Below are 21,883 nucleotides of genomic sequence, written 5' to 3'. Positions count from 1 at the left end.
CAGTAATAGTTACATACCAGAGAGGCATCCGATTCAAAGTGAGCAGAGGGCAAAAGCAAAAGGGTGTGGAATACTACTCGGCCATAACAAAGAACGGACCCCTGACACACAGCTGACTCACGAATGCATTATGCGGAGTGTAAGAAGCTGGTCTGAAAAGGCTACAAGCTGTGTGAGTCCATTTATATGCATTCTGGACAAGGCAAAACTATAGGGACAGAAATCAGATGAGGAGTTGCCAGGGGCTGGGGTTGGGGGTGAACATGAGGATGCTTGATGGGTGATGGAACTGTTGCATGTCTTGACTGCGGTGGGGGGCTACATGATGCCATGTGATTGTCAAAAAATCATAGAACCGGGGCTTCCCTGGTGGCGCAGTGCTTGAGAGTCTGCCTGCCGATACAGGGGACACGGGTTCGTGCCCCGGTCCGGGAAGATCCCACATGCCACGGAGCGGCTGGGCCCGTGAGCCATGGCCGCTGAGCCTGTGCGTCCGGAGCCTGTGCTCCGCAACGGGAGAGGCCACAACAGTGAGAGGCCCGCGTACTGCAAAAAAAAATAAATAAAAATAAAAATCATAGAACCATATACCTAAAAAGGATGAATTTCACAGTGTGTAAATTACACCTCAATAAATCTGATTTATCTGATTTTAAAAAAGAGTAAAAAGATGGTCTAAGACTTATGTAATGAATACTGATGAAAAATACTGAATACATAGTATCTGTTTGCAAGACTGAATTCAGTGCAGAACATATTAAAGGAGTAAAGAAGTCGGTGTATAGAATCCTCAGAAAGCCTGTAGTGTCATACATCCACATGGATATATAGAAAACATACATCCAGGAAACACAAGGAAATGGTTGAACACGTGGGTCTGAGCAGGAGACCATCAGCCAGCCTGGTGGCTCCTGATATCAAGTGCTGTTGAGAGTGTGGCAGGAATGTAAGTTGTCACAACCTCTGGGACCTTTCTGGATGACAACTTGTCAATATGTCCGAATCCTTCACTGTGGCAAATCCAACCTGTTCAGGGCTATCCTGCTGATGCTGCATAAAGCGTTAGGAGAATGTTACTAGCAGGATTATTTAAAAACAACGAAGGTGTCCATCAATAGGTACTAGTAAAATAAATTATGGCGCACAGGAGGGACCATCAGGCAGCCAGTAACAGGCTGATGCAGCTGTGTGTCTATCGACATGGAAAGTTCTGCAAGAGATATTATGAAGGTGTGAAATCAAGTGCCAATCAGTGTGTTCAGTATGACCCTCTTGGGTAAATAAAAACCAGTATATGCCTGTGATGCCTCTCTGAAAGGGCCCAGCACGAATTGGGTAACAGTGGTTTCCTGTGGTGGAGAAACCCACATGGCTGGCACTGTAGGGGCCCACCCTCTCAAGTGTGACCGCAAAAGAGGAAAGGCTGTCTTCTTGGAGTGAGGCATTTGGGGGCCCACACTGATGACTAAGGAATAGGTTGCTTATCTGAGGCACCACTGCATGGCTCTCACGCAACTGGGTGCCTGTGTGGAATTCCAGGGCCTGCGAGCACACGAGACCGTGCACCGACGCCGCCAGGGGACCGGCTGCCGCCCACCTGTAGGTTCCATGTCTGTTTCACATACTCCCGGATGAGGTTCTCCTTCAGGTCCTCAAAGGGGCCGGTTTTGGGCTGAACCCCGGGCGGCCGGTTGAAGGGCTTCTTGAGGAGGCAGATGAGGCCATCCAGCTCCTGGGAGTGGTAGTGGCAAAGCTCGGCGGGGCTGCTGTGGGCCCTGCCGCCCGAGATGGCGTAGGTCCCGTTTAGCTCCCGCTCAATGGTGTAGTGATGCGCTTTCCGGTCGTGCGCCACCGAGAGGGCGAAGCCGCCCAGGTAGTTGCGGCTCTGGCGCAGCAGGTAGAGCCCGTCGCTCATGCCCCCCTGGGCCAGGTAGTCTTCTGCCTCCTCCCGGGTGATGTTGCCGAAGAAGAAGGGCAGGTGGTTAGCGCTGTCGCCCATCCCTGCGCCTTCCCCTCAAGTGTCCACCTGGCAAAACAAAGACGGGGCAGTGGTCAGGACCTGAGCGGCATGACACTGTTAGAGCACCGACCCTCCAGGTAAGGAGACAAGTCCTCCTGCCAGGCGGAAGCTCTTCCCTCTGAGACTCGGGTCTAGAGCCTGAACTAACTGTGCCCTCGTCCTTTCTGCCCACATAACCATTACATTTCCAAACACACCCTCTCAGTATTGAACCAAGAAACAGAGCATTGGACCAATGCAGTCAAATTAATCTTTTGTGTGCATGTGTGGGTCGGGGTGGGGGACAGAGAATTCTAAGAGACAAACTAAAAAGAGAAGTCCCCTTCCAAAACAGGGCTTAGGAGCTCTCTGACAGTCAGTGGGGCACAGGGGCAGAACCCAGACGAGCCCCTTGTTCTCTGGAGATGCAGTTGTCAAGAACACTCATGCTGGTCAGAGTTATGTGCAATGAAGATGTCACTGGACTCCTTCTACGTGAACATTGAGGGTCTACTGTGTCACACGCTATAGCTGGACACCAGAGAGCTGAGCACTGGCCACATTTATATATGTCAAACCTCTGGCCAGGAGGTTGGACGGGCAAGTGGCTGCCCTGAGGCATGAAAGTGCCATCCTCCCAGAGCCCCAGGCCTCAGAGACACACTGTCCCCTTCCCACCCTCCTCCGGACCACTTCCTGGCACCCGTCTTGTACCATCCGCCGGAACAGTATCGAATAAATAGTGCAGGTTCCACATTTGATGAGGACACCTGTCACCAAAAACAGATACTTCTCGCACTAAACAGAAACACACTTCAGAGGGGAAGTGTGAAGGCAGTGAATGCAATTTGACAGGAAGACTGTTTGATCATTTGTGGTTGTAGATGAGAAGGATCTATAATGCCAGTCCAAAAAAGTGTATATTTTAACCAAAAGGGGATTTTCATCAATGGAAAAGTATCTAGATGACTGCATCTGTGCATCTAGGGAGCAAAGCACATACCCCTTTATGTTACACACACAGACATACACACAGACACCCAAAGAAACACACAGACCCACACACCACACACATACAGAGACACAGATACACACACACATGATTATGTGAAACAGCCTCTTCTCAACAGGACTTACCTTACAAAAGACAGTAGAACATAGTGCCTGCCTGGTAGAGGTAACAGAATTTTCTCCAGGCAATACTGCCAAATCAGTATTCCTGAGTGAGCCCCCCAAAAGACATGGGTTTTATTATAATTAGATTGTACAAATAATTTTCTCATTTGCTTCTCTTAATATTTGACTATCAATCACTAATTTTTCTTTGTCAAAGTTTCTAAACATTCATCTTCCGGCAAGGTTTTGTTTTCTCTTATAAGTACCATCCATATTTGCTCTTAAAGCAAAGACATCTGCTATTAACCAAAAGACATCCCTGGAAAGACAGTGAGTAGATGTTTCTTTGGGGAGCAGTAGTTCCCTTCTGCTTCTTTCTTCTTCTCAGGCTAATCCCTCTATGCCATTTGTGTTACAGTTTCAGCCCCTGCTCCCCCATCCCCCAAAGAGTGAGGGCTCTGGATTCCTTTCTCATGCTCTGCTCTGTTCCTGCAGTGGGTCTTCCAGGGCCTCACCTATCTGTCACGCACAGTGAGCCCACCTGCACTTCCAACTCCTGTCCCCTGCAGCTCAGCACTTTTCCAACCTCCACGTGCCTACACATCACCTGAACTCTGTTAAGCGCAGGGGCCAGCCGAGCTGCAGCGCCAACAATCTGGGTGACGCTGATGCTGGGCCCCTGACCATATCTGAGGCTGAGATCTCCATGTACTACCCACCTGCCTTCCTCAGCCCAGGCCCTCCCCCAGCCAGGAACACAAAGTCCTTCAAGAGTCCTTGCTTTCTCTCAGGCTGGTTTCCCAAATGGCTGTGGTGTGTGTTCCATTCCCTCTGTATCTCTTACCACTGCCCTTTCTAATGCAGCTTCCCAGCTGCACTGCTGTAAGCACTGATGTCCTGCTGCCCTGCCATCCCCTCTCCTATTCTGCTTCATCTGCCCCGTAGGCCCACAGTTCCCTGCAGCTTGCCCCATCCCTCTCTGCCTATCAGCCTCATTCCTAGCAGGCTCGGTCCACAGGCCACGGCTGTCCCCTCCTAGCTCCTTGCTCACACACTCCCTCTGCTTGAGGGACACACCATCTTGCACACCTGCCCCAGATGCGCCCTTGATCTCAGCTGTCCCTAGTGCTTGGGACTTCTCACAGAGCTGCCACCCACCATTGGCCTCAATAGTAAGTCTTCAAAAACAATATTGTAAGTGTTTACAAATATTTTTTAATTTACATAAACCTTAACAACTATCATTTTTAAAATTCATCAGTTTGCCACTAAGATTTACATCGGTGCTGGCCCTCTGCTGTGAATCCCACATTGAAGCGAACCAACATGACAAGATAGAAGACAGGCGGAAAGGCAGCCTGCCAGGCCCATCTTCCAGGCCCATGCGGGATGCTCCTGAATGGCTCTGATGGTGCATGTCAGACTCACCCCTAAGCAGGTGGTACCTCTCTGGCTTCCCTGGGAGGGGAAAAGCCTGGCTGCCCTCAGTGTCAGCAGTGCCTGGCCAAGCAGCCCTCTTAAAATGGTGTGATTTCCTGGGCTGGAGGGCCTGAGCAAATGCACTGGGCCGTTGCCATTGGTGGTGGTTTTGACAGTAGAGATGGTTTACTGCAAGGACAGCTTAGGGCACATTCTTGGGCTATTAAGTTTGGGAGATGAACAACATCTGCGATGCCTTCTCAGGACCGGCTCCCACCACTGCCCACCCGGGGCCTTCTCTACAACACAGGCCACGGTGATGGGAGACGGTCACCTTCATTGCAGCTGCTGTCCACAGAAGCTGCGTGACCGCACTGCTGCTCTCAGCCCTGTTCCTCAGACAGTAGCTCTCGCTCACTATGGTAAATAAGTACAGACAGCAGCTTCCCCGCTGTGCTGTGTACTCCCCTCCACAAGCCCGTTGACTTGGGCCCCTCTCCGTCCACACTTGCTCACAGGCACTGCTTAAATCTTCCTTTTCTTTGGACCCCAGGGAAAGTCTGTAGCTCAAACTCTGTTTAACACACACAGGGATAATACTCTCCTCAACAGTGCCTAGAACTTGCTACCTATTTTTTTTGTCTATTTCAACATTCCCAGTTATTTTTCGCCATGTGTGAAATCACTTTATTGTGATAAATCATCTTTATTCCAAAGCTCAAAACTGAGAAACAAAAGAAGCCGTTGATCCCCGTGGACCAGGCCCCCCATCTCCTCCCCAAACACCCCCAGCACCTCGGCTGGTGCACAGGTAGCTCTTGAGTAAGGTGAGGTTTCATGCTATTGCCAGGTGAGTGCCTCAAAACACTACAGCATTGGGGAGGGTTGGATTGGGAGTTTGGGACTAGCAGATGTAAGCTATTACATATAGAATGGATTAACAACAAGGGTCTATTGTGTAGCACAGGGGACTATATTTGTTGTCCTATAATAAACCATAATGGAAAAGAATATGAAAAAGAATATATATGTATAACTGAATCACTTTGCTGTATACCTGAAACTAGTACAACACTGTAAATCGACTATACTTCAATTAAAAAAAATAATAACACTACAGTATCATTTGCCTTTTGGGGCCTTTTTATGACACAGGTTCAAGGTGGATTTCACACTAGAAAAATGTTTTATAACATGAAATAATGTTTTGTGATGCCTGGGCAGCCTATCCCCCTTCCTGGCTTAGTTTTTCTCCAGAGCACACCTCCGTGGGTAACAACCCTTTAACAGTGTAACTTGCTGTTGAATTGGATTCTTGTCTCGGTCCCCACACCAGAGCGCCAGCTCTGAGAGGTGAGAAGAGGATGCCTTTGTTCACTGCCCTGTCTCGGCACACAGCAGGTGGTCAAAAATATTTGTTGATTAATAGGTATTGTAATAGGGAAGAACAAATCTGACTCTATATTGGATGTGTTTCTCTTACTTTAACCTTTGTATTCTATTGCTTTTGCTACAAGTTAATCACTAAAGAGATGTTGCCCATAGCTTAGAGAACACATAATGGCCCATCTCTGGAAACCCTGCCTCCCATGCCTGAGTGTTAAGCTAAAATACCTTCGTTTAGCTCACAGGAAATATCCTGACAAGGCCCACCTGTGAATGGCCACAGGAAAAGAAGAAATTAACACATTGCCTGCAGAGTCTGGCCAGAACCAGGAAATATTTGCAACAACTTAGTGTCACCTTTTTTACTTTACCTCCTCACCTCCCCCTCTTTGCTCTAGCAAAGAAACTAGCATCCAAACCCCAGTTAGATGGTTCTTTGGGACAGTAGTCCATCATCTTCTCAGTCTGAATAAAGTTGCTATTCCTCGCCCCAATACCTCATCTCTCAATGTATTGGCCTGTCGTACGTCGATCTTGGACTTGATAACAGTATGATTAAGTGAAAGCAGCTTTCAAAATAATGTGTCCAGAGCAATCTAGTTTTGTTTTTAAAAGGTTATATGTACCCAAGTATGTAATATACACCTAGAGAGTGAGAAAAGAGACATAAAATCTGAGAGGACAGTGGGTATGGAGGAAGAACCCTGGCTGGTTTTACTGGCCTCTTTTGTATTTTCTGTCAAAGCCTCTGCACTGCCCCATCCTCTTCTGCCTACTGTCCTCTGCCTGGCCTTTACTCCACACTCCATGAATCTGCTCTTGCCAATGCCACCAACCTCTAAATGGCCAGACTCAAGGTCACTCCTCTGGCTCTATCTTGCTTGACCTCCCAGCAGTGCTGGATGCCACCCAGCACTCCCACTTCAGTGGGTCAGTCCCTCTTCTTGGCCGACCCCTCCCCAGTCCACAGCTCCTTCCTTCACTTAATCTGTAACCCAGTGTTGGGTCTTCAGCTGCATCTTCTCCCAGCACATGGCCCTACTGCCAACGACATGCCCGTGGATCCCACATCCATCTCTCCAGGCTGAGCTCCTGACCTAAACGCTGCTTACCTGACGTTTAAACCTGAACATCTAAAGGGCAACTCAACCTTCAGATGCCTAAAATGGGACTTTCAATTGCTCACGCTTGGTCCTCCCTGAGCCCCTTCTAATTGAGGAAATGACACCAACTCTAACCAGTTGCTCAGGACGAGACCCTAGAGACTTTCAGGATCCCTCCTTTTCACTCATCATGCATGTCTAATCCACTAGCTTAGAAAAGAACATGTTTTCTTTCAGATGTGTCCAGGCCACCCTGGAACATGTCCCTTTGAGAAGCAGTGAGCTCTATTCAGAGACCAATGGGCTCCATCACGGGCTGGGGAATCTCAAAGGAGGTTGGACCAGCTGGTCTCCAGGGATCTCTTATCAGTTTTCCTCTAAAACATATCCCAAAGCCATGTCTTCTCTCTTTTTCCCCTGACATTCCCTGGGTAGAAGGTCCATCATCTCTCACTCACGTGGATGGAAGTCTTACCCGTTAGTTCTCCCTTCCACCCAGCCCTCCTCGTGGACCATTCCCCACACAGCAGGCAGAGTGATGCTAGCAAGCCATCTCCCTCTCCCAGACACATCCCAAACCCTCTTCCTCCGGCCTTCAAGCCCTAATTGGTTTGGCCCGAGCCCCCTCCTCACCTTGCCCACTTTCCCATCTCACCCGTGCTTACCACGTCCAGCCACACCACCCTCCTTCCTGTCTCAGACGCTGTACTTTCCCCCATGGCTGGTTTCCTCCTTCTCAGGCCTGTGGTCTCAACTCATGTCACCTCCTCAGAGGGGCGCATGCTGATGGCCGAGTCTAAGGTGGCTTCATGACCCGGTTCATCTTTATCTCCTGAAAAGGTTTATTTCCTGCATCACATTCACCACAAGCCTGCCCTCGTACAAGGTAAGGTCCAAGGTCTGGAAGTATCGACCTGCATCCCCAACACTTAGGGGCTTCCCAGGGGCTCACAAAATACCTATTAAATGGAAACCTGCTGATCTCTCCTTTTTAGAGTTTCTACAGTGAATAATGCCATTGCTTTACTAATATAAACTCTCACTGTGCAGCTGCTGCTTCGCCCAGGTGGAGAGCATGGTTGCAGAGTCAGACAACCTCGGAGAACATGCGTCCAACCTCCTTCGAGACCCACACAATTCCAATTTGCCCAAGACCCTCTTAAAGGTATAGTTGGCTTCAATGCCACCACCGCCGAGATCTAAACACACAAGTGCACAGGCCCCTCTTGGGCTGCTGTCGGTAGCCCACAAATGCAGCCATGGGTGGCCTCAGCTCCCAGTATCCACACTGGGTTTCTGGCAAATGAAAAGATGCCCTTTTCACATGTGGTCAAAGCACGTCCCCCACCCTTGATTTACACACTAAGACCGCTGCATTTGCCCCCTCTCACACTCATTTTGTTGGTCTCACCCATTTCCATCTGTCACCTTTCATTAAATCAGCACCGGGCTTCTCAACCTCGGCACTCTTGACATCTGGGTTGGATCATTCTCTGCTCTGGGGGCTGTCTTGTCCACTATAGGCTGGGGTAGCAGCAATCCTGGCCTCCGGCCACTAATGCCAGCAGCTTCCTCCCATTCCCCAATCATGGCAACCATTTCCAGACATTGCCAAATGTTTCCTGGGGCCAGTGTCCCCAAATGTCCCTTGACTGGAAGCCACTGTGTTAGTGGTTTGGCCTGTCCACAAATCTGATGTGTTCCTTCCACTGCTCGAGCACCTGCACCAATAAATTAGATAAATGAATATCCCTCTATCTAATTTATTACCATGATCACTCTGAGCACAGGACAGGGAGGGGTGGAAAGGATCAGAGCCCCGTGGAAGTAAATGTGTGCTGACCCTGGAGGAGAGCTAGGGGTGCAGAGCAGAGTCTGGGAGCCAGACAGGCTGGTGTCCCATCCCAGCTTGTGTGACCCGGGCACATTAGCATCAGAGTTTTGCACCTGTGAGAGCGATGACGGTGGCACCAAAGTCGCCGTAACTCACCGCAGTCATGAGGGAGAGTGTGGAGGGGTGCCCATGACAACTGGTACCTCACAAGTGGGAATTCTGAATAAAAGAGAGAAGGAGTGGTTCATGGTGGAATGGTGAAGGGGAGGTATGGGCAGCCCACACTTGAAAGGAGAGTGTGTGTGTGTGTGTGTGTGTGTGCACACAACCCCAGTAGACACCTTCACAAAGGCAAGATGGAGGCTTGAATGGAACCACAGACAATGTTTTCTTACTTTAAAATCCTGCCTAGTCAGGTAAGGCTTCATCCTCCATTCAATGCACTCTGAGGAGTTACATCTAGAATAGAGCCTATATCATCCCTGGGCTTTGATTCTGGCTGCCCACCGCCCCACCCCACCTCCAGGAGCCCCACCAGCAGCCCTCCCAGAGCCTGCAGAAACGAATTCCTGTGACCTACGATGAGCCCCTTGAATCCAACTAGCACTCTCACATCTTCCTCGTTTGACCTAAGCAGTACTGTATCCTTTTGCACTTCCTGACATGTTACAATCTCCCCTGCCAACTAGACTCTCACAGTGCATTTCCCCAGTCCCAGAACCAAGGCTGCCTGCATGACCTTTGCCCTTTAAAATGCATTTAGTTTGGAAAATATCACTAAGTTCTAGCTTATCAGACAGCAGTTTCATAGATTAAGAGGAATAGCCCAGGCTTGCCATCATAAACAAAATGTTTCAGATAAGATTTGAGCTAGTTTTTTTAAAAAAGTCACATTTCTGGGGGCAGCCTGAGTGGAAGATTAGGTACAGCTGCTCACATCTAGGCTAGTAGCTGAAAAGGCTGTCTGGAACCCACAACTCAGGTGGAAGGAAATTTCATCCCCAGCAGAGAACAACCAGAGTGAAGTCAACGTGATGAAGCGGGGCTGGGCTCTGCATGCCCACCCACCTCAGCTTTATAACCTATTTTTTCCTTGTCTGCATCCTGAAAGCCGTTAGAACAGATACTCCGTAAGGATCAGTATGTTTACTGTATTGTTCCCTACTGCCTAGAACAGAGGCTACCCTAAGAATGGGCCTCCACCCTGCAAAGCTCGGTAGGGAATTATAGAATGTATACATGGCAGGCAGCCTCCTAGATGACGCCATCAATCCTCATCTCTTGGTTCTAGGCCTTCGTGTGGTCCCTCCCACACTGACTGAGGGCTGCCTGCACAGTGAGAGTGTGGGATGCCTGAGCCTAGTCTGTAAAGGCCTTTACAGTTTACCCCGGTCTCTGGGTCTCTCACCCTCGGAGAGGCCAGATGCCAAGTCGTGAGGATGCTCAAGCAGCTCTTTGGGGAACTGAGGCCTGCAGATAACAGCCAGCATGGACTTGCCACCCATAGGAGGGAGTCACCTCAGAAGAGGGTCCTCTAGGCCCAATGAGCCTTCAGACTATGCAGCACATGTGACTGCAGCCTCATAGGAGACCCTGATCCAGGCCAACCCATCTCAAATTCCTGACCCACAGACACTGTGAGGGATGCTAAATGATTATTGCTGCTTCAAGCCACTAAGTTTGGGTAATCTGTTATGTAGCAATGGATAACTAATGCAGCATGTGGAATAGGGTCACATGAGAGAAAGGGGCTTCATAAATATTTGAATGATTTGTTGACAAACAAGGCCCCCAAATCTGGGGAGTGAGTGAGGGAAGTAATTAGAGGCTGGGTTCTGGCAGAGTTCGAATAAAACTTTCTGGTACTAGGGAGGGAAGAAGAGGAGGAGATAAACCCCTAAGGTCAGGAGGGAGGGAAATGAAGTACCTGTGCCCGGCGTGTCCCTAGGAGCTGCCATCTCAGTCTGCCTTCCTTCATTCCCTACTTCTACCCGCTGAAGACTGTCAGAGGCACTGACTCCAAGCCCTGCAAGGCTTGGGAACCAGGATCAGATCCCAGAGTTCAGATTAATTTTCTATCTCTGACAACTGTAACTCACACACCTACACAGCATCCTTTCCTTCCCTTCTTCCTCCTCTCTCCACTATGTCAATATTGCTACCCTTGCCTCTGTTCTCTTTTCATCTAATGCATAAAACAAAGCACAGTCAGCTCTCATTTTTGGCGGCGGTAGTTAGGCTCTACAAAGGCACTGTGAACAATGAATGTTCAAATGCTGAAACACTGCTCCTGGAGGACTGGGTTAGGTTCTTGCGAGCCTGTGGTCCATGACATTTTTGTCAACAAATCAATATATAACCTTGTTTCATGTGTATTCCTGTTTAAAGAAACTTATTTCATATATATTGTTGACTTATTAACATTGCATTCACGGCCAACAGCACCATAACTCACACCTGAAGGAAGCTTATCTAACATGTGGTTTCTCTGTAAGGCATATCACAACCTTCTTGCCCTTAGGAACACCAGACAGCACTTCAACACTGTGCTTGGGGCTCTTCTAAATAAGAAAAGCACAGAAATATACAACACACTTGGCACTAAACAGACCACAGAAAGGACCCTTGTTTGCATATGAGCTGAGACAAGAGGGCAGAGTGTCTCCTCATTCAACCTCAGCAGGCAACGTATGTCTTGGGAGACTCAAGTTTTTCACTGCCTTGTGCGTGTCCACAAATAACCACACAAGTGTGGTGAGTATTGATGTGGGTGTTACAAATCTATTTTAGTGAGACGGTGGATTCATAAATATGGAATCCGTGAATAATGAGGATCGACTATAAGTGACTTTCCTCCACTCTCCCCCACCTGCCCCGAAAAGCCCCCACCTCATGGGTAGATACACGATGATGCCTTAATATAAGACCATGCTCTTAAGTGTATTATTCTTATTATCTAAACCTGTGTTCAGTTCAGTGCTTTTTTTTTTTTTTGCGGTACGTGGGCCTCTCACTGTTGTGGCCTCTCCCGTTGCGGAGCACAGGCCCCAGACGCACAGGCTCAGCGGCCATGGCTCACAGGCCCAGCCGCTCCACGGGACATGGGATCTTCCCGTACCAGGGCACGAACCCGTGTCCCTTAGCATCGGCAGGCGGACTCTCAACCACTGCGCCACCAGGGAAGCCTCCATTTCAGTGCTTTTAAACTTGGCGTGGAACCAGAAGAGGTAACCTATGTCTCTGTACTTTTTTTTTTAATTTTTCTTAATGTTTTTTAATTTTTAAATTTTTTAAGAGTGTAGAATATTTTTATTGAATAATAATGTATACCTTAATCATAGATTCCATAAAAATCCCAACACTTGAATGCTAAAATATCAGCTACAAAACGATCATTTGCTTACTTATATACATTTTGTTCTTTTCTTCCTCCAAATTTTTAAATAAATTTTTATTTTATATTGGAGTATAGTTGATTAACAATGTTGCGTTAGTTTCAGGTGTGTGGCAAAGTGATTCAGTTATACTTATACATGTGTCTATTCTTTTTCAAGTTCTTTTTAAAAACCCTATCTGCCCTGGTTATCACTGGCCCAGACCTGCGCTTCAAGGCTTCTGCTTTTCTTAAGACCCATCAAACCATGGCTCCTGCAGGTGCTGTCCTCTCGACTACAGGGTTCAGCCCTTTCTACTTCCTGTGGAGAACATTTCAACAGCGCTTAGCACATTAAAGGTGGCTGGTTTCTCATCACTGGGCCACAGTTTCCCCACATAATGTGGACTGAGGTGACAGTGGCAAGAAGTAAATGGTACCCTGGGGAGACAACATCTGGGGACAATTTCTGCCATTGCCCTACCACATAGGGGAACAAAATCAGGAAGATGCAAAAAGATAGCTTGGCTTATCATGCTCAAAGCCACACAGCCACCTCAATGCAAAGCAGCCCTGATAAAATTTGCCTGGGAATTTCCTTTGCAGGTCGAAGCTGAGAAAATTAAGTACCAGGACTTTGGTAAAAGGAAAAACTTCATCTGTGGGTTTGACTGATTTTCATAAGAAAGAGGAAAGAGCCCGGCCCAGAGGGAGAAGGGTTCTTCCTGGGTCAGTCAGGGACTGGCTGATTAGTTACAAGAAATGACCAGGCAAAGGGAGATGCAGGTGATGCAGATCCACCCCAAACAGCACCTGCAGACAACTGCCCTCCATCAGTCTGCAAAGGGCCCTGGGCACTGCCTTCTGCAGCAGGGTTTTGCCGCAAAAAAAGAAAACTCATCAACACATCTGCAGCCGCAACACGGAGAAACAGAACCCAAGGACCCAGCCTGAGTTGGCCCCATGTCCACCCGGCCTCCTGAGTGACACCAGCTGGCCTCGTGCAGGGCTGTCCCCAGGCCCCCTGAGGCCTGCTGGGCCGGTCATACTGCTGTAGACCTGGTCTTCCGAGACAGAAACATACTTCGCGACTTCCGCGGAGTGGCCCCTGTTTTGCATTTGTGGTACGGCACAGTTTCTCAGGTACAGACACACACATTTCAGAAACAGAAAGTAAGTCTAAGGCTGGCAAGAACATGATGTTTCACTAATATTTAGAAAACAGGGGCTGTTCCAATACTTGAAAACATTATCCAAACCTTCAAAACTGAGTTTTTTTGCTTTGCCTTCAAAAACCCTGAAGGTCCTGAAAACACATCAAGGAAAGACTGATGTATCTCAACCAACAACATCTGGATTTTCAGACTCCACAAGAGATGTTCAAGAACCTCTTTACTATGTCCACCTAATATTGCTCCCTCGACCTAATAAGCACAACTCACTGATACTACGCCTACATAAACGTTAACTCTTAACATAAACATTCACTCTCAACATATTTGGTTACAGATAAGCCACCAGCCCACCATAGTGAATTTAACTTTAAAATATGAATCATTTATTCATTCAGGATGTTTGTTGGGCATCTACTAAGTGCAAATCATTTTGTTGGGTGCCCTGTGGAATAGAAAGGGGACCTCCTGCCTCCAGACAGTGAGTAGGCATAAGAGGCTCATGGGTGGCGGGATCTGTTCCAGGGGCCCTGCTTCCATGCCCAGTACTGTGAAGATCCAGGGTCTCTACTGTCTATACCTCTTCTCACCGCCCAGTGTGACTGGCCAGGACCACTGCAGACGCAGCTTCTAGGCGGGAACTTACCATGCCCATGCCGTGCACTTCAGGCTTAGCCCTGGAAATGTGGGTCCCGACCCAGCTCAGGCCCGCAGGTAGAGAAGGCAAGTCTGGATTTTAAACGACTTCCTGGTGATTTTCAAGCACTCTCCTGTTTGAGAACCTCTGCCGTAATCCAATGTATCACTCCCCAAGTGGGACTGGCAGAGAGAAAAGAGAGTTGAGTATGTCTCCCTCCAGGATGTAGGGAGGAAGGGAATCAGGAGATGGGCCAAAACTGGGCTGCCGGCTGCCACAGCAGCGAAGTGAACCAGGGAAGAAAATTAAAGTCCCCCATAGTGTGCCTGCTGAGCCCGGGGCAGGAAAACTCGGCTCCAACTCCATCAGGGAGGGAAAGTTACCCCTGCACTACTCTACCAGGGCACCAAGTCACAGGCATGCTCGTCATAAGGCCAGATTTATGCACAAGGATGTGGTGATTAAAAACAAGCTATCCAAAAATGGGCAGAAGACCTAAATAGACATTTCTCCAAAGAAGATATACAGATTGCCAACAAACACATGAAAGAATTATCACCATCATTAATCATTAGAGAAATGCAAATCAAAACTACAATGAGATATCATCTCACACCAGTCAGAATGGCCATCATCAAAGAATCTAGAAACAATAAATTCTGGAGAGGGTGTGGAGAAAAGGGAACACTCTTGCACTGCTGGTGGGAATGTGAATTGGTACAGCCACTATGGAGAACAGTATGGAGGTTCCTTAAAAAACTACAAATAGAACTACCATATGACCCAGTAATCCCACTACTGGGCATATACCCTGAGAAAAACCAAAATTCAAAAAGAGTCATGTACCACAATGTTCATTGCAGCTCTATTTACAATAGCCAGGAGATGAAAGCAACATAAGTGTCCATCAACAGATGAATGGATAAAGAAGATGTGGCACATATATACAATGGAATGTTACTCAGCCATAAAAACAAACGAAATTGAGTTATTTGTAGTGAGGTGGATGGACCTAGAGTCAGCCCGTCATACAGAGTGAAGTAAGTCAGAAAGAGAAAGGCAAATACCGTATGCTAACACATATATATGGAATCTAAGAGAGAAAAAAATGTCATGAAGAACCTAGGGGTAAGATGGGAATAAAGACACAGATCTACTAGAGAATGGACTTGAGGATATGGGGAGGGGGAAGGGTAAGCAGGGACAAAGCGAGAGAGTGGCATGGACATATATACACTACCAAACGTAAAATAGATAGCTAGTGGGAAGTAGCCGCATAGCACAGGGAGATCAGCTCAGTGCTTTGTGACTACCTAGAGGGGTGGGATAGGGAGGGTGGGAGGGAGGGAGATGCAAGAGGGAAGAGATATGGGAATATATGTATACGTATAACTGATTTACTTTGTTATAAAGCAGAAACTAACACACCATTGTAAAGCAATTATACTCCAATAAAGATGTTAAAAAAAAAATGAGCTAGACTTAGTGAAGAATCAATGAGCACGGGACCCTATCCAAGTTGTCACTGGGTGATGCCCTCTCATGCTCTCCTGAGCAGAAGAGGAGAAGTGTGGTTGCTGTCAGTGGGCTGAGGCCCAGGTTGCCCCGGAGTGCATCCCAGGACATCCCCCCACCCCTCTGAGAACTTCACTCAGCCACTGTGTCCTGAAAGCCACCTTGTCACCCACTCTGCTTTGGGGAAAGGTAAAAACAACACACAAAGTCAGACGAGAGAACTCACATTGAAAGTGGCTGCGAGCCCTCACTGGCATTCTCTTCCTATGGGCAAACCACACAAGGAATCTGAACAGGCAGCAAAATGACTGAGTTTCCCCTGGTCCTGATTCAGATGACTTTCCAAGACCCTTTCCCACTCAGAGAACAGAGCTCCTGGCAAGGCCGTGGTCATCTCGCAGTGACTTGGCCTCTGCTGTCCCCTGTGGTGGTACCTGGAGAAAGTTTTTAGCTTCCAGGCACTATTTTACTTTCCTGTCCCCCCACGTCATTCACACAATACTTACAGGGACCCTGCAGCTGCTAGAGAAACCATACCACCTGATTTAAATGAAACATGCCTTTAAATCCTTTAAATGAAAAGATTACATCATCTACAGAAAATTTTACTTTCTGTAGATAATTTTTACATTAAAAATAGCCATCACTTTTTCTCTAGTCAGTGAAAGAATAATGTGAGTGACTCATGATGGCAAAATATTATAGAAGCTTATGATCATATTCTTAGCTTTCATAAACCTGTGATATATATATACCCAGTGCTTAAACAAGTGGCAAAAGGTTCTATGAGGGAGAGAGAGATGATCTGACCACACAATAACTGCAGGCAAGGAGTAGGATGGCAAAGACCTGAGCCCCGGCTCTTCTGGGCATGCGGTCAGTGGGAGAAGGCTGGCTGTACAGGGAAGAGTACACGCAACACATGAGCACAGGCATGAACTCACTGAAGCACGAGTGTGGTATCCTTCCTGTGGGCAGCCACAGAGGGTAGAACTCTGAGGTCACCCTTCTGGATTTATTTGATTCAGACACATCTGACCCACCTTCCTTTTCTGGATTCAAGCATAGGTCTGCAATCAGAAGCCCAGGACAGCATGGAGTATGGGATGGAAAAGAGCCCAAGATGGAGAGATGTATTTAAAGGGAGAACAGCAGAAATGGAGAGAAAGCAGAAGACAAGCCTTACCAGCTGGAATACTTCCTGTCCGCACTGTGTCTGCAATTAGGGAAGTGGGCCTTCTGCTCCCAAATCGGCAAACCAACCAGAAAGCAGAAGTGCAATTCCCCACGCAACCAGTCTCCTTCACTTGCGGGTACAAAAGAACGCCCCAGGGACAAGGAACCCAACAGAACAGATTGCACCGATGGCTGATCCTGTTACGCTGAGCCAGCCAGGAAATGCACTCTCCCAAGAGTTCTTGCTAAGAGAACTTTGTCCTGAAGTGCTAGGTGGGGTATACCAAAATCATCTTGGTTATTTTATATTTTTAAAAGCCCTAGGACATTGTAAGTTCGAATTCCACCTGAATGCTGGATCGAATAGGAGAGGAATCCTAGGAAAGGCCTTCTCAGAGAACTCAGGATACTGATTCATGGCTGGAGACTGGAGAGGTAAGCAGGTCATTATGGCAGGAAGGCCAAAGTGTAGGGTCAGAGTACGTGTGCCAGCCCTCTCCGACTCTGCTCCCAGGACTCCTGGCAAACAGCCGCTCATGGTTCCAGCAGGAGACACAACTCCACACCTCTGGTGAGGTCCTTCAAGCTGAGTCAGGAGGTGCTTTCCAAGCATCTCCTAAACATCCACACCCTCTGCAGGAATAATGATTTTGAATTTCTCACTCCAGGCTGCGTCATCCCCCATGCTTGGAAAAAGAGCTGGGAAGAGCCTAGCCAGGCTTCACTCTGAAAAGGTGAGGAAACATCCGTGAAAGGCAAGATGGAGAGACACCCTATCCAGACACTTGAAGCTGGAAGGAGCTCGGTGGGTTGTTTACAGGGGTGAGGCCAGGAGACTCCCAAGGATGTGTTCAGAAAAGTAACAGTAGCCAACCTGCACCTGAAGCCAGCAAAAATGACAGCTCAATGCAAAAAGCATTACCATTTTACAGGTGATAAACCTAAGACACAAAGAGGTTTATGCTGACCAGGATGACTGTGAGAAGGATGATGACGAAGATGACAAGGATGACAAGCAGAAGCTGCTCCCTCGTAGGGCATTGGCTGACCTGCATAACATCCCTAAGGGTAGCGGCTACTGTCACCCCCAATTCACAGACTTGGACATTGGGCTCAAAAAGGTCAGTTACTTTCCAAAAAACACACGGGTAATAGTGGGAGACCAATGTTGGAAGCCAGCCCTTCTCTTAGCTACTGCCTTTAGAGACCCTCAGGTGGATGTGAAAAGGCGCCTCTATCCGCACATCCAAATGCAAGTTCAGAACTTTTGCAACATCAGCATCACCAGGAACTTGCAGGAACTTTGGCTCAAGGACTCCATCCATGTAATGGCTACAGACGAAAACCTAAGTCCTCTCAGATAGTGCTGTCCTCCGAATTCCTGAAAGCAGTGCATCACCAATTCCACGAATCTTATCTTGCAGTCTTCCAAACACGTCCTCTCTTCAAACAAAACCTGATCACACCACTTCTCTGCTGAAGATCCACCACTGTCCACTCTCTGATCTCAGGATAAACGTGCCCCTGTCCCCCAGCATCCACATCAGCTTCCCTCAGATCTCACTCCCACTGGGCTTTCTCTGCACAGCATCCTCGGATGCTCTCAGACCATCCAGCTCCCCTCAAGGTACCATGTGCCTTTGTTTTGTAATACTGACCACTGTTCTGACTAAATTTTAATTTACCTTTACTTAGACGTGTCTGATTATTTGATGAATTCCTGTCTACCTGAGGAGGGCCGAGATTATATCTATTCATCTCTCTCTCTTACTTTTTAAATAAACTTTTAATTTTAGAATGTATTTAGATTTACAGAAAAGTTGCAAAGATAGTACAGAGAGCTTTCATGTACCCAATGTCCAGCTTCCCCTATTATTAACATCTTACATGATTATGGTACATTTCCCACAACTAATGAACCGATAGTGACAAATTATTATTAATTAAAGCTCATACTTTATTACTTTCTTTGCATTTCCTTAGTTTTCACCTAATGTATTTTTTTTTCTGTTCCAGGACCCTAGCCAAGATACCATATTATATTTAGTTGTTATACCTCCTTAGACACCTGTTGGCCATGACATATTCTCAGACTTTCCTTGTTTTTGATAACCTTGACAGTTTTGAGGAGTACTCGTCAAGTAGTTTGTAGAATGTGCTTCAATTGGCATTTGTCTGATGTTTTTCTCATGGTTAGACTGGTGGTTATGTGTTTTGGGGAGGAAGAACACAGAGGTAAAGTTCCCTTCTCCTTAGATCTTACCAGGGTGCGTGCTATCAACATGACTTATCACCACTGATGTTAATCTTTGATCTTTGGTAAATGGGGTTTGTCAGGTTTCTCCACTCTAACATTGCTCTCCCACCCCATCCCCTTTCTATACCACCCCCTTTGGAAGGAAGAAACTGCACAGCCCACACTTAAGGAGAGGCACTTATAGATCACCATAACAAATATTTATACAATAATGAAAAAGTTTGAAATATTGTGAGAATTACCAAAATGTGATGCGGAGACATGAAGTGAGGAAATGCTGTTGAAAAATGGCACTGGTAGAGTTTTTTGACACAGTGTTGTGACAAACTTTCAATCTGTAAAAAAACACAAAACCTGTGAAGCACAATAAAGGTAAGTGCAATAAAACGAGCTATGCCTGTATTTTTCCATTGTTGGACTGAATATCTTATAAGTATCAAGGAGATCAAGTTGATTGACAGCGCTGCTCAGTTCATCTACATCCGTACTGATTCTCTATCTACTTCATATATCAATTACTGACAGAGGGTGATGGAAATCTCCAGTTGTAATAGTGGATTTGTCTATTCTTTCGGTTTTATCAGTGTTTGTATTTTGATGCTTTTTTGTTATGTGCACACAAGTTTAAGATTGTTCTGTCTCCTTAGATAGCTGATTCCTTTATCATTACGTAACATACCTCTTTATCCCTGATAATCTTCCATTTTCTGAAGTCTGCTTTGTCTAAAATTCATATAGCTACTTCAGCATTCTTTTGATTAGTGTTAGCATGGACTATCTTCCTCCATCCCTTTACTTTTACTTTATATGGGTTTTAACATTTAAAGTGGGTTTCTTGTAGACAGTATTCAGTTGGGTCTTGGTTTTTGATCCACTCTGACAATCTCTGTACTTTAATTTGTGTGCTTAGACCATTTGCATTTAAAGTGATTACTGACTTAATTGGATTAACATCTACAATGTTTGTATCTGTTTTTTTTTTAATTCACTGCATTTGTTCTTTTTTTTCCTCTGTTTCTGCTTTCTCTGGTTTTAATCAAGCATTTTATATGATTCCATTTTATATCTTCCCAGCATATCTTTTAAAAATTTTTAGTGGTTGTCTTGTAGTTTACAATATATCAATACATTTTAAAATTTAAATTCCATTTTCAAATAATACTATACTGTTTCATATATACAGGTACCCCGTAACATAGTACTCCCAATTCCTCCATCCTGTCTTTAAGACAATACTGTCATTCATTTCATGTATCCATATGCTATAATCAACCAATACACAGTTACTTCTATTGCTTTAAACAGTTAACTTTTTGACCAATTAAGATTATGAAAAACAAAATATCTTATTTTACCTTTATTTTTCTCTTCTTTATAATGCTCTTCCTTTATTCAGAGAGATCCAAGTTTCAGACCTATATCACTTTCCTTCCACTAAAGAACTTCTTTTAGTATTTTTTGTAGGGCCAGTCAGCCAGTGGTGAATTTTCTGTTTTTGTTTGAGAAAGTCTTTATTTCTCCTTCACTTTTGAAGGGTAAATTTATCTGGATATAAGATTCTAGGTTGTTGCTTTTATTTTTTTCCTGTCAACACTTCATATCTTTTACTACTCCAATTCTTGTTTGCATTGTTTTTGATGAGAAGTCTGCTATAATTCTTATCCTTATTCCTCTGTAGGTAAGAGTTTTGTTTTTGTTTTTTTCATCTGGGCTCTCCTAAAAGTGTGTCTTTTGTATTTGAAATAATCAATACCCCACCAACCTCATTTACATGCCAAGCCACTATTCCCCTGCCCCAATCATCCCAAGGTCAGGTACCAGGCAACTAGGGACAGCCCCTATGCACCATAGCCCACTGAAATCATTCAAACTAGCCAATCCCAAGCCTACTTACCCTACCTCACCTGTTCTTTCCCATAGAAACCATAACAAAGGCTCTTGTCCACATTTCCCCCTCTCCCTCTGCCTCCTGACCAAACCTGGTGATTCCCCATGTTGCCCAGCATGGTATGCTGTGCCTGCTATTTCTAGAGATATGTGAATATAAAAACTTCTATCTTCATGACAGTTATTTCTGTGTCTTTGTGTCTTACCATACCTCAGTAGAACATAACCCAGGTACCCTTAAAACAAGGTTTCTACAGGTAAAGCCCAAGAAAGTGGAGACGCTTCTGAGACTGTGACCTATTGTGACCTTCTGAGAGTTTCTCTCTCTCAAACTAGTCCACACTTGGCCTCACCAAAGTGACCATTTAAGAGTTCCTGTCTTGTTAGGGCTCCAGCAGCATCAGGCCAGGTAGCAGGTTTTGGTGTTTCTAAATACACCTGTCTCTTCTAGACTTCTAGGTGACAATCTGCCCTAAGACTTCAGTTCTCTGATAGTCTAAGAAGAATCACTGAATCACAATTAGTCCAGCTTTTTTCTTATTCTAAGAATAAAAGTGAGAACACCTATTTTAGGTTCTTTATTTGTTGAAGCTGAAACTGGAAGATGGTGTCTCTTTTCTTTCACCCTTACCTGGTATTTATCCTATTAGAGATGGCCCACAAACATCTGTCAGATGAATGAATAAATGAATGAGTAATTAGATGTGATTACTCTATAACAGATGGTCCATAAGCATCTGTCAGATGAAAGAATGAATGAATGATCCAGATGTGATTACTCCATAATCGATGGTCCATAACCACATCATACCTATGAATTTATGAATGAATGAAAGAATGATTCAGACGTGATTTTCTGGTCCATAAACATTTGTCAAATGAATAATGAATGAGTGAGTGAGTGAGATGTGATTGCAGTTTTATCCAGACAGGCGTCCCAACTGCTCATCTCAAATCTAAGGCAGCCCACAGGTGCTCCGGGGTCCTGAGTCCACTCCACACTATTTCA

The 21,883-nt window shown here is 46.1% G+C and overlaps 1 protein-coding gene across 3 annotated transcripts in view; it reads right to left on the bottom strand.

Moving 5' to 3' along the window:
• Positions 1–21,883, bottom strand: part of SYK (spleen associated tyrosine kinase) — a 95,498-nt gene that overhangs the window by 53,074 nt on the left and 20,541 nt on the right. For all 3 annotated transcript variants that reach the window (XM_032635573.1, XM_032635572.1, XM_032635570.1), the window contains exon 2: positions 1,598–2,026. In XM_032635573.1, the coding sequence (XP_032491464.1) occupies positions 1,598–1,999 (402 nt within the window). In that variant the 5' untranslated portion in view covers positions 2,000–2,026. The remainder of the gene's footprint in view (positions 1–1,597; positions 2,027–21,883) is intronic.

This window comes from Phocoena sinus, chromosome 6 (genome assembly GCF_008692025.1).
Source record: "Phocoena sinus isolate mPhoSin1 chromosome 6, mPhoSin1.pri, whole genome shotgun sequence".
NCBI classification, from domain to species: Eukaryota; Metazoa; Chordata; class Mammalia; order Artiodactyla; family Phocoenidae; genus Phocoena; species Phocoena sinus.
Note: the sequence above shows the minus strand (reverse complement) of the source record. Positions and strands in the feature narration are given on the sequence as shown.